Source organism: Nannobrachium achirus, assembly GCF_963921795.1.
Source record: "Nannobrachium achirus genome assembly, chromosome: 3".
Taxonomy (NCBI): Eukaryota; Metazoa; Chordata; class Actinopteri; order Myctophiformes; family Myctophidae; genus Nannobrachium; species Nannobrachium achirus.
This window is the reverse complement of record NC_137812.1, coordinates 67,123,911-67,137,263: the sequence shown is the minus strand read 5'-3', so window position 1 is coordinate 67,137,263 and position 13,353 is coordinate 67,123,911. Positions and strand designations below refer to the sequence as shown.

The following is a 13,353-nucleotide window of genomic DNA, read 5'->3' as shown; positions in this document are numbered from 1 at the left end:
TGTGCACAAGTAGGACATACATGGCCTATTTGTGCGCCAGCAGAAACTAGAAACGCTATTCGCCAGGAATGCTGGTCCCTCATTGGCTGTTAATGATGACGTTGCCAGAAAAGCTGGTCCCTGATTGGGCTACAGGCTTAAGCACACACACACACGCCGACATACCTACATACATACCATTGTTTCCTGTTGAGGGTGGAACATTTCCTGGGGCAACCTGCCCAGATCACACATGCGTCACTCTAAAAAAAGCGGTGCATTTGAAACTACATTGCAGTGCACATCATGGGGTGATAACTGCTTGCCTCCTGTGAATTGTTTTATTTGTATTTTATTTTTATTTCATTGCTGAGTGAGGTCAGCAGACAAAATGATGTGAGTGAGATGAAAAAACCTGGGTGAAATGTGCCAATCTCAACAGGAAACAACGGGTACGCAGCCAAAGCAGTACGCAGCCAAACGCAGTACTTGCTCTGATGGCACAAGGAAGGAAAGAAAGAAAGAAAGAAAGAAAGAAAGAAAGAAAGAAAGAAAGAAAGACACAGCGTGCACAGCATGGCAGCAGTCATCTCTCTCTATTTCTCAGTCAGTGTGATATTCCACATTTTCTCTAGGCTGTCTCCTGGTAATGGATGCATGTCAACAGCGTTGCTGTTGTCAGTGCTTTTAGCCCAGATGATGAGAGGCAGAGGGGGGGAGGAGGAGGAGCGGTGCGTCACTATACGGCACCTCAATGCTCTCATAAGCACAGTCACACTCAGGGGCGTCACACCAAATTCTGGGCCCTGGGGTACAAGGATTCACTGCGGGCCCCCCATGTGCTTTAACTACTGAAAAATAGCAGATCTACAAGCTCACAGCGCTGCACCGAGTGCCGCGCTGCGAGCTTGTGGATCTGCTATTTTGGAAAAATCGAACATTTGTGCAAGTCTTTGAATATTTCAAATCCTTCCAAGGTTTTTTTGAAAAACCCATGTTTCTATGTCAGTGGTGCCCAAACCTTTTCATGTGAAGGACCCCCAAAATGACATGTATTTGGCCACGGAACTCCATCTCAAAATATTTAGTTCCAGGGACCCCCCCAGAAGCGAAATTTGAGTTACAAATGTTCGCTTGAAAGAAATACATACATTGAAAGATTTGCACACATTTTCACGACTTTTCAAAAATAGCAGATCTAAAAGCTCGCAGCGCGGCACTCGGTGCCACGCTGTGAGCTTGTAGATCTGCTGTTTTCCACTAGGGCCCCTCCACCTTGGGCCCTCTTAACTCAGTCCCACTCCCCCCCCCCCCCCCCCCCCCCTTGTGACGCCCCTGGTCACACTCAGGTAGCCCACTGTAAAGCTCGCTTGTTATACCACTTCTGCAGCCATGTTGATAAGCTGTCAGAATCAATAGAGCCCGTACCTCTACAGCGAAAAATCCAACTTTTATTCTCCTCTCTCCCTCCTCCTCCTCCTCTAGCCTTTTGTAGGTCTGCAGTCGAACATGAAACAGTTCTTTTCTTGTCTTGCCCTCCCCCCTCCCCCCTCCCCCCCCCCCTCTCCCCCTCCCCCTCGCTGTGGACTTCACCCGCGTGTTCCCCACGTTGCATTTTTTTCCTTCTTTTCTTTCTCTCCTTTGATACCAAATATCTTTTCATGTGCTCTGAAAATGCCTTTATGCCCCCCTTTTCTTTGATAGTCAAATAGGCTATCTCGTTCATATCCCTTTTGTGCTCCTCCTCTTTTACATTCACCCAAGGCTACTGTACAGCTAATTACGCCGCGTGTAACCGTAGACTCGCCTATAGAGACGAGCCCGTCATGCTATTGTGGATCCTCCCTATGGCCTGCCTCTAATGCAGGCACGTGCACACATAGACATCAAAGGGGGGCTTGAGCCCCTGCCCCTTTTATCTGTCTATAAAAAGTGCCCTCTCCAGACCATGAATGCAGTTTTTACTGTGGTGAAAAAAATGCAAATGCCCCCTTTCCATGCCATACCTGAATGCAGCACTCAAGAGAATTGCCTTGTCCAAACTCTCCTGAACTTGAAAGCAGCGTCTCATGTTGAAAGATGTGCCCTCTCTGGGTAGAGATCCATGCTGTTCTCCACATCTCCAGTATTGACTTGATTATGCTCAGTTCAGTGTGGTATCAAGAAAACCGAAAATAGCCGACCTCCAAGTGATGCGTTGTGAGCTTGGAGGTCGGCTACTTTCAATATTTTCACCAAAAGGCCCTATTAGATATTTCAACCCCTGCCTCTCTAACATTCTCTGCACGTCCCTGCTCTAGTGCTCCATCCGGCGAGAGGTTTACAGGCCGAAAGTAGCCGATCTGACAAGCTCTCAGCGCGTCGCGGCAGCGATGCGCCGTGAGCTTGTAGATCGCCTGTTTTTGCCGTGCGACACCGTTGTGCGACAAAGTGAAAATCAGTTAACCCATTTAGAACGGGTACACATTATTGTGTATCATTGTTTTATGCTTTAACTATTGAAAAATAGCAGATATACAAGCTCACAGCGCGGCACCGAGTGCCGCGCTGCGAGCTTGTAGATCTGCTATTTTAGAAAAATCGTGAAAATTAGAATTTTGGCCTGATTCTATAGGTGTCTTTTGAATCCTTCTAAGATTTTTTGAAAAAACTGTTTCCATGTCAGCAATCTGGCTAGCCAACGTCAAAGAAAAGGTCCTTTTCGCTTAACTGGAGCTCAGTTAGTCTGTTCTTGGGAGACTACTATGTCAGTGGTTCTCAAACCTTTTCATGTGAAGGACCCCCAAAATGATATGTATTTGGCCACGGACCCGCATCTCAAAATATTTAGTTCCAGGGACCCCCCAGAAGCAAAATTTGAGTTACAAACGTTCGCTTTGAAAACAAGATTCAAACAAGATTTGCACACAGTTTCACAGCTTTTTCAAAAATAGCAGATCTACAAGCTTGTATATCTGCTATTTTTCACTGGTTAAAGCATTCAATAATTCTAGGCCTAATAGAGAGCTTACTCTCTCTCTCTCTCTCTCTCTCTCTCTCTCTCTCTCTCTCTCTCTCTCTCTCACACACACAGGGTCAGCTTTGACGAGGGCAGGCAATGGACCCGACACAGCTTCTCTTTGGTGCCTCTGTTCGTGGATGGAGTCTTGGTGGAGGCCGGCGCCGAGAACCAGATCATGACGTAAGTCCCACTTTTCAGGGTCTTTTCACGGCGGAATGACGCGTTTCATTTATTCTGCTCAGTCCTTTTTCTGTGGTTCCAGTTATTAGACGGGAAAAAGGGAGGTTATTTGGTTTAAGGCCGCGGGGGGAAAGTGTCAATTCGTTTTAGGGCAGGTTTTTAGTCTTTGTGAAGACATTTATGAGAGAGGGAGAGAGCATGAGTCATAAAAGGCTGACGCGAGTCCAGCTGAGAGACACTTTTGATAGATGTCGTACATGATGTCATTAAGAAGGATCGCTCCATCAAACATTAAGCTAACTACTGTTGTTGCCGAGAAGTGCAGGATACAGACAGGCCTTGCCACTTCACATTAGTTTGACTATCTGTTGGCGCAGGCTGACCCGAAAGTGTACTCTTGCCATAGTTGGATACGAAAACTCTTAGGGAGGCCGTTTACAGCACTGTTGGTCAACTTAGGGTCCAGGGAACACCAGGGGTCAACAAGGACCATGTTGAGTCTGTATAAAAATTGATAAAAATCCACTCGTTCTAGACAATTTGCACTCCTGGCCCCCAAACTGTGGAATAAACTCCCTGTCGCACTTAGAATTACAGACTCACTCCCTAGCTTCTGCCGTGGACTGAAGACTCACCTCTTCAGACTCCTCCTAAACCCATAGCACTACTGTAACACTCCCCCTTCCCTCAGTGACCATACAATGACCATATACAGCAAGACAGCATTTTTTTGGTTTTAGAAACGTGTTTTACTGCTTAGGTGTGTGGTCTACCTATGTCATTGTTTTTCTAGATTGATATTCCTATGAATTGTTATATTGTTGTTGATGTACTGACATATCCGAACGCAGTTCTTGCATGTTCTGCTGGTGCAAGTAATAAACACTGGGGATTTTGCAGTGTGGATTGGGGTCCCAGAGATAAAAAGCTGTATCAAATGGGGGTCCATGGCCTAATGCATTGGTTCGGGGACCCCCAGGGGTCCTTGAGGGAGTTACAGATTAGGGAGTCTTACTGGTAGTTAAGAACCAAATGATTGGGTATGTAACTCTGAGAGTGTACAAATGGAACCAAAAGGACCCGTCCGAACCAAAAGGACCCTACCGGGTCCATTTGGTTCTATTTGTACACTCTCAGAGTTAAATTAACATTGATTTTCCAATATAAATCTGGGTCTCAGAGATAGAAATACCATGAAATGGGGGTCCGTAGCCTAATGCATGTCAAACAGAGAGGTCCTTGAAAATTGGTTGAGAATCACTGCTATAGAGCTGTAAAAAGCTTCTCTAATGTGGGGTCCCTGGCATATCTTTTCAAATGGGTAAGTGTAATAAGTGTCTGGCCTAATGCATATCAAACCGGGGGTCCTCGAAATGAAAAAAAGGTTGAGAATCTCTGCTTTACAGTACAAATTATGTCCTCTCAGACTAACATATCTAACTGTCTATCTGCACTTCCACTGCAGCTTTTTCGGTCATTTCAGCCACCGTTCCGAATGGCAGCTCATCAAAATAGACTACAAGGCCCTCTTCAGCAGGAAGTGTGCAGAGGAAGACTATCAGACCTGGCACTTACACAATCAGGTGAAATTACAAATTTGCCCTTTTCCATTCACTCGTATGCTGGCCCCTGTCGTGCTGATGTTAATGCCGCAAATGAGTTCCGTTTGAAATCATCGCGGCGCCTCGCTGTGTCCGCAGGGTGAGCCGTGCGTGATGGGCCAGAAGCAAATCTACATGAAACGCAGGCCGGGGAACTACTGCATGCTGGGAAGAGACTACGCCAAACTCCTCTCAGCGGAATCCTGTATCTGTCGGGCCCATGACTTTGAATGGTAAGAGAGAGGAGGTTTGTCTTTGACAGTGGTAGATACTATTAACACTTTGCTAGCCGAAATAGAATGGCTTGTTGTAGATTAGCAGTGAAATTTCTATTATTATATTATGATCTGAACCGCATTCATTTTACAAGACATTCAGCGCTATATCACGTGGTCTTCATCCCCCATTACCATACCGCGATCCCCGTTGTATACTCACCACAGTTCCCAGTGAAATTCTTCAATCTGCATTGGCTTAGAGTGGGGGTTTAGGCCGACGCATCTTATCCCTGTGCGTTTCGCGTGCGCGATCCGTTCACGTAAATGTCGGCTCAAATAATCCATGTATGACTCAAGAGTAGATAGCATTTTCGCTCGCATAGCCCCCAGCACTCCTGCTATACTAGCACTAACGTAAACAGAAAATGGACGGCTGCTGGGAAGCCTCAGCAAGGAATGGACCTGACGTCACTTCTGCTTCATGTCAGACGAGCCATGCGCTATCGATGGACGAGTGGTGACTAGGGAAGGTTAGACGACTGCCGATTTTCGGATAAAAATCATTTATTTAGTTTTTAATGACCCAGTACGGTAAAATACGGCGCGGCTGAGACTCCTTGCTCAGTCCGGTATATTCCGGTTTTAATATTAAGGGGCTCCCCGTGGCTTGCAAAGTGTTAACTGTACATTTATTAAATTACTGTACTCAAGTAGTATAAGTAGGAGTGTAATTCTGAGCCAGTTTGTCTTTACTTGAGTATTTCCATTTTTGATACTTTGCTACTGCAAGTTGAGGCTATTTTCAAATAACTAAAGGATAACATAGGGCTTAAGAGCTTACAGCCTGATGTATTTTTTGGAATAATAATGATCTACAATCTACAAAGTAAACTAGTAACTAAAGCTGCCAACTAATTGCAGTGGAGCCAAAAGTACAATATTTGCCTTTGACAAAAACAGCACTTAAAGGGACAACACCATGAATTTTAATTTTTCCAATTTGTATGTATCTTTTGGTGTCCCACCAGCCAGTTCTGTCCTCACAAAGTCCTATTTCTGACCATTGTGTATTTCTCAGTTTATGGGCAGATCTATGTAAGCAGGTCTCAGAATGGGCTGCTACTGCTGTGCTGAGTGGGGTTTGGGGAGGGGTGGGCAGGCCTGAGAAGGAGGCGAGAGCAGCTGGGAGAGGGTTGGGGAGGGGTGGGCAGGCCTGCTGAGCAGGAGGTGGGGTGGAGTGTGAGGCCAAAACTGGCTCAATAGCACAGTCCTCCCACTCAGGACAAGGTGGTACTGCAGCTGAAAATGCTCTGAAAGCCAGGCAGAAATGACAGGGGCTCTGTATTCAGGAGTGGTAATTTAACCTCAAACCTTTTGAAAAACGTTTTTGGTACACAAACAATGTTATATAAATTATTTTAAATGCATGGTGTAGGACCTTTAAAGGACTGTACAGTAGTTCATCGTGAAGCCCTGAATTCATGGAGATTCTTTAGTTTTTGTCACATTCCTGAACCAGTAATTTGATGACCGGCAGACTCTCTAGTAGACCGATGACCCGGCCATCAAACAATTGAATCAAGAATGCGACGAAAACAAACAAATCTCTGCGAATTCAAGGCTTTGTGGGGTGTGTAATTGATAGAGAATAAGTCATGTTATGGGTGAACTGCTCCTAAACACAGAAGCGCCAGAAATGTTACAACTAGGCCTACTGCCAAAAACCAAAAACACACAATAGGAAATTCATTGCAATAATAGTGACTATGGTGCGCTTTCATGGACCCTGCAAAGGACTGACACAATGCAGCCGTGATCAGAGCTATCTGCCTGCACATTTTGTGCAGTTAATTTTGCAGGCCAATTTTCTGCCGTTTAAAGGAACTACACTACATAAACGCTGTTCCAGTGTCTCATTCATTTAGTAATTTACTATTTGCAATGCGTGTTTTTTTCTCTCTCCCAATAATCTGATAAGTTTGTGTATCGTTTTGCACAATTTGCTCATAATGTCTGCCCGCGTGCTTGCTGTGTTTATAATACTGTTGAGTAAATAGTTTCAATTTGTATGCAAATCCTGGACTGGTGTTTTTTTTTATCTTGTAATGGCAGGGAACATAAAAAGCCATTGGAACATGCAGCGGAGTTATGAAAACACTGTTTGTAGAAGGTCAGAGTAGGAACTCTAATTAGTTTCCGTTGAACACACCAACTGATTTCTGCTCCACTCTCCCTCTGCCTGAGACACCAGCAGTACAGGGGCGCCAATTGGGTATGGCAGGGGTATGCAGCTGCCGCCTGATTTGGAATCGCACATGAGTTCTGGGCGGAGCCGTTTGTTTTCACGCCCGTCGTCAGGTTAGTTACTCACCAGCGTTAGTTTCAGTGAGGTTAGGTTTAGGGTTAGGGTTAAGCATAGTTTTACTGAGGTTAGGGTTAGGGTTAGGTTTAGGCATAGTTTTACTGAGGTTAAGGTTAGGGTTAGAGTTAGGGTTAGGTTTAGGTGGTCGCACCTCCGCGCGGTCCAAGCGCACACAAAGGAGCGCTCCCTAGCTCCAGTTCAGCCAATCAAAAGCTTCCATGGGCGGGGTTTGCCCAGAACTCATGTGCGTTTCCAAATAACGCGGCAGGGGTATGCAGCTGCCATACCCTGGGCCAAGGGGGGGGGATAAAAGTTACTTTTACTTTTAAATATAAATCCATGGATGTCTCTTTGTCTATCTACAAATGCTAAATGTAACAAAATGGTCACTTTAACAAGGTATTATAATTATATTCTCCACACTTGTATTCTCCCCATCTTGACAAAATGGTATATTCCCAGGTTCCGCAGGTCAGCTGCGCAGGTGCAATGCATTAATGTTAATTGTGTGGTACGTTTACTAACATGCCAAGTTTAGCTGCACAACCGTTCCAGGCTGCCATATCCAGCCCAAGAAACCGTAGAAACGGGGGGGAAATAAAATGTACTTCTTAAAATAAATGTATCATGCCCGTTGCTAAGGTATGGCAAAGTGACTGGTGTCTTACACCAGTCATGTTGCCATACCTTAGCTTTTTCTGGACTGACGCCACTGCAGCAGCAGTACAGAAGATGGGAGAGCTATCAAAGGCACATCCAAAAGGATTAGCAACTTTTAATCAACTTTATCTACAAAAGACAACGCGCTTACTTAGAAGCAATGTTAATTGTTTCAGTGGATGCTGAAAATCATAACATTTGTTTATGTTTTAATCGCCACATAGGAATTACACAAAGAACAAAGTGAGCTACGGTACAATACAAAACCCTACCTTAATTTTTGCATAAAACATTTCAAATTGTCCAAGCTATTAACTCATTCCCTGCCAGGCCCGATAGTCCCGAGATTATTCCAATGTCTTTCCCCGCCAGGCCCGATAGTCCCGAGAAATTAAAAAAAAAAAAAAAAAAAAAAAAAATCAAAACATTTTTTTTTCAAAAAATTTTTTTGACCCCCAAAAATGGAGTAGGCATGATAGCAATCGCGAAATTGCATGTTTAACCCCCATAGCAACCCCATCTTTCAAGCATGGCAGCCATTTTGGCAGCCATCTTTGTTAAACATAGTGGCTGTTATCTCATGAATGCCTGAACGGATTTCCATTCGGATTTTTTTGTTTGAAAGCTGTGAGCAATGTGGACACACGTGGTGCATTATCTAGGCATGGGTGTGCATGATCCGTGCACACCCAATTACATGGAAGTCTATGGAGACGAATGGCAGGTGGGAGTACGGAGGTATGTTAAAATGGCGGTCAATGTGTTAATAGGACGTTGGCATCGATATATTTTTGTTTTGAAGAGATCTAATAGTAGCCATGTGTTGCATAGAGAATAGGTTGCTGCCTTCAGGAAGGAGATACGGTGTTCCAGAATACATAAGACTAAAAAGGCGACTTTAAGGCTTAATCAGGAGTTTGGCAGGAGGTAGGCTTAGCGGTGGACATTGCTCTTGTCTATATTATCCTTATATAGTAATCCTGTTTTTGTTCCTTTGTGTCAAATGTTTGTATATGTTTCGTATACATGGCTGCTGTGTCGCAAGACAAATTTCAGTGTGAACTGACAATAAAGTACTATATCATATCATATCATATCATATCATATCAAAAACAAATAAACAAATAAATAACTAAGAACACCCATTCCAAGGGAGTTCGAAGTGTTTATGGTGGCCCAACGTAGGCTATACTCTTGATTGTTCTTTGCACAAGAGTTGTTCAATAACGGACGTATCTGTACAGTGTATCAAACCCTTGACAATGACGTGCAATCGCATGCGTCTCACCCTGACACGGACAGAACGCCGGCCCCAGAGCTCGTTATGCCTTGACAGCTCGTTAATTAATAGCGCGCAGTTTCTTAATCACACAGCCAAGCTGGACTAGTCAGCCACAGCCTTGTTAGTTTTGTTTATTTGTTCTGGCTCAGTAATTAATTGATAAATCAATGTCAGGGCCGTTATTAGAATGGGCACTTGCTTACCTTGCTTTGTGGGGTGTACATCATGTTCTGATTGGAATGCTAATGCCTGATTTGTGCCCGCGTTGCGGACCGTGCCGCGCGGCGAAGATACTCGATTCACAAGCTCACGACGCGCCGCGAGCTTGTAGGTCGCCTATCTTTGCCGCACGACACCACGGCACGCATCTCGGTATAAATCACCTTTTAACAGGCGACTGAGCGTCAGGCCTTGTGTTATAGACGAGAGTTAGACCCCAGGGCCTCCGTGCGTTGGCTCACACTCGTGGCGGAGCATTTGTCAACAGCGCCGAGTAATCAATACATAATAATGATGCATCTCTATGCTCGGAAGGGCCTCTGGTCCCCGGGATCTAAGGAGATAGATAAGCCAGGGAAATGGGAACATGCTGTATATGACAATATGTCCCCCCCTCTCTCCGGTGTAAAGATATTGATCAGGCAAGCCGTGTGTGTGTGCAAGGGCGTCACAAGGGGGAGGAAAGTGGGACTGAGTTACTAGGGCCCAAGGTGGAGGAGGGGCACTTAATTATTTTATAATTTAGCTTTTGAAAAATAGCAGATATACAAGCTCGCAGCGTGGCACCGAGTGCCGCGCTGTGAGCTTGTAGATCTGCTATTTTTGAAAAGTCGTGAAAATGTGTGCAAATCTTTGAATATGTGTATTTTTTAAGCAAACATTTGTAACTCAAATTTTGCTTCTGGGGGGGTCCCTGAAACTAAATATTTTGAGATGGGGGTCCGTGGCCAAATACTTATCATTTTGGGGGTCCTTCACATGAAAAAGTTTGAGCACCACCGACATAGAAACGTGTTTTTTTTTTTTTTCAAAAAACCTTAGAAGGATTTGAAACATTCAAAGACTTGCACACATTTTCACAATTTAAAAAAAATAGCAGATCTACAAACTCACAGCGTGGCACTCTGTGCCGCGCTGCGAGCTTGTATATCTGCTATTTTTCAATAGTTAAACCACAAAATAATGCCTAATAATGCGTTCCCAGTCTAAATGGGTTGAATCCCCTTCCCTATGAAGAACATTCATGGGGGGCCCGCAGTGAATCCTTGTACCCAGGGCCCAGAATTAGGTGAAACACCCCTGTGTGTGTGTGTGTGTGTGTGTGTGTGTGTGTGTGTGTGTGTGTGTGTGTGTGTGTGTGTGTGTGTGTGTGTGTGTGTGTGTGTGTGTGTGTGTGTGTGTGTGTGTGTGTGTGTGTGTGGATGTGCTCTATTACTGTACGTGCACAGTGATTATGGATACGAGCGACGGGGTGATGGCAACTGCAGGCCCGCCTTCTGGTTCAACCCCTCCACCGTGTCCAGGAGCTGCAGCCTGGGTCAGAACTACTTCAACAGCACCGGGTGAGTTGAGCCCCATTTCCACTATAGGGCGGGCCCAGAACTAGAACCAGAACTTTCCAGAATCAAGAACTTTCAAGAACCTGTGAAGTTCCGGGACCAAGTTCTGCTTACGTTTTCATATATCCAGACCTAACCAGGAAGGTCCCAAAAAAGAGTAGCAGCGCTGCTGGCTCCGCCCATAGGTTCCCAGAACTCAAGTTTAGTTCTACCTCAGGAGCAGGACCGAAAAAGGTTCCAGGTACCTTGTCTGAAACCATGCGCTAAAAACCAGAACCAACAAAATAGGTTCAGGTTCCTGAAAGTTCTGGTTCCACCGTGCAGTGGAAAGGGGGCTTTGGAATGTGTACGGTTGATACAGTATTGGATGTGTCATTCAGCTTCACCTATCTATCTACTACAGTATATACATATTGTCGTTGTCGGGTGAAAACCTTGTATGTCCAAAACTGTTCGTTTTGCATTTTTCATTTTGAAAATGATTTAAACTAGTGAAAACAGCAGATCTATGTAGATAGGCTGTTTTCGCTACTTTTGTGCGATGGCCTTGTACGATGAAGCAGGGCTTTACCTTGCGAAAGAACATACAAATTTGAAACCTGGAGATACGAGGTTTCCACCCGACAATGACGATATACTGTGCATATACTTCACTTTCATTCATCAGAATCACAGCAAACGTTTGAAATAATTGTGACAATTAGGCTGTATGTTGATTACAACTAAATCACGTAGAAATAGAATAGAATGGGACAAGACTAGTGAATACTTCAATGTTTTTTTAACGATTCTTTATTGATAGATTACAGTAGTCTGACAATAGGCTATTTAAGCTTTGCACTGCAACGGCAGATGACAACGGCAACCGGAAATGATCAGCGCTCGATAGATCAACCTGCCGCCGTCGCGGCCGTCTCTACTACGTCAGAGTCTACCTTTCCACGTAGCGGCTACAACGCCTGCTGTGTGGTTGCGTCGCCATGGGAACCAAAGCGGTCAGCGAACAGGGTGGGACCCCGTCGCCGACGGCTGGTTGCTTAACACTTTTGACCACTACGGCGATTACGTCATAACAGCCGTAGTCCCGCCTCACGTCGCCATAGTAAAAACGCATCCTTTAAATTCCCTATTATGGGGAGAGAGAGAGAAGGGGATTGATGTATATATCTTTCCACAGGTACCGTAAAGTAGTGCTGAACAACTGCACCAAAGGGGTAAAGGAGATGTACACGCCCCGGAAGCAGCAGTGTCCCAACCGGCCTCCAAAGGGCCTCACGCTGAACACCAAGGATGGCAAACTGACCGCCAACCTGGGCACCAACGTCACCTTCCTGGTGCACCTGGACGAGGTAGGCATGGAGCCCCACAGGGGTCGCATTAAAGCTCAAATGCAACAAGTGCAACAGGGCGGATGTGTGAATGTAGCCAACTATGCCACCTAGGACAGTGGTTCTCAAAGTGGTGTCCCCAGCAAAAGTAGTTAAAGGGATCCCCGGCTAACAAATATGCCTTAATACATTATAATTGTCCTCTATAACTACAATGTAAAATTAAAACACCTTGTATATTGTATTTTTTCTAGAAATAGCTAATCTTTCACTCAATAGGGGAAATGCCTGTCGCAAGTTGGTGATGTCATAAAACCATGATCTATCCTTATGGAATTTATGGCATGCATGCAAACAAACGTAATACTTCCTGTGGTTAATATGAGCATCAAATCAAATGTGTGTGTCTTTTTTTCATAGGGATAGACCAGACATGGTTTTATGACATCATGAACTTGCGACGGGCATGTCCCCTATTGAGTGAAAGATTAGCTATTTCTAGAAGAAATAAAATATTTCAGGACAATTATAATGTATTAAGGCATATTTGTCGTATTAGCCAGGGATCCTTTTAACACAACGCCTGCCATCGCGTCGCCAAAACAATACACTATTCACTGCCAAGGCTTTTTTATATAATAATGACCTGTTCTGGAGTGCCTCCGTGCATGCGACGCGTGCACACAGACTGAGCGGCCACTCCATTTCGTGGCCGCGCTACGTCTGTTCTTTCGTGACTCGTGAGGGGAAAACATAATCCATGCGGTAATTTCCATGCTCCTCCGAGAGAGAGCTGAAATGGCCCGGTCGTGAGACGTTAGCACAGGGAAGAAAAAAGAGGAGAGAAAACAGCTGTTTTTTCCAGCGTGGACACAATGCCTCTGAATGAGGAAGCGAAACTGATCCACATTGAGGCCGCGTTGCATCATGGGATATGGAGTTTCTTAGCCCACCAGTGGCTGCGGGAGCAGGTAAACACCTGGTTACAATGGTAACCAGCTAACCCGACCACAGTCGGGTTAGGCAGAGGATGTGTTATAGCATCACAATCGTTTGAACCACTTTATCCATTTATATGTTGGCTATTTAAAAATAGAAGATCTATGTGCCGCGCTGCAAGCTTGTACATCCGCTATTTTTGAACGTTTTTGAAATAAATAAAAAAACAGATGGGGGTCCACGG

General features: G+C 44.9%; 1 protein-coding gene across 1 annotated transcript in view; it reads left to right on the top strand.

Annotated features, from left to right (window-relative positions):
* The window catches only part of LOC308281724 (VPS10 domain-containing receptor SorCS3-like), a gene marked incomplete at its 3' end in the record, with an annotated part of 555,751 nt that overhangs the window by 485,840 nt on the left and 56,558 nt on the right, over nucleotides 1-13,353 (top strand). The window contains exons 14-18 of the mRNA XM_080722002.1: nucleotides 3,053-3,160; nucleotides 4,626-4,743; nucleotides 4,861-4,994; nucleotides 10,732-10,845; nucleotides 12,020-12,191. Of these exons, the coding sequence (XP_080578128.1) occupies nucleotides 3,053-3,160; nucleotides 4,626-4,743; nucleotides 4,861-4,994; nucleotides 10,732-10,845; nucleotides 12,020-12,191 (646 nt within the window). The remainder of the gene's footprint in view (nucleotides 1-3,052; nucleotides 3,161-4,625; nucleotides 4,744-4,860; nucleotides 4,995-10,731; nucleotides 10,846-12,019; nucleotides 12,192-13,353) is intronic.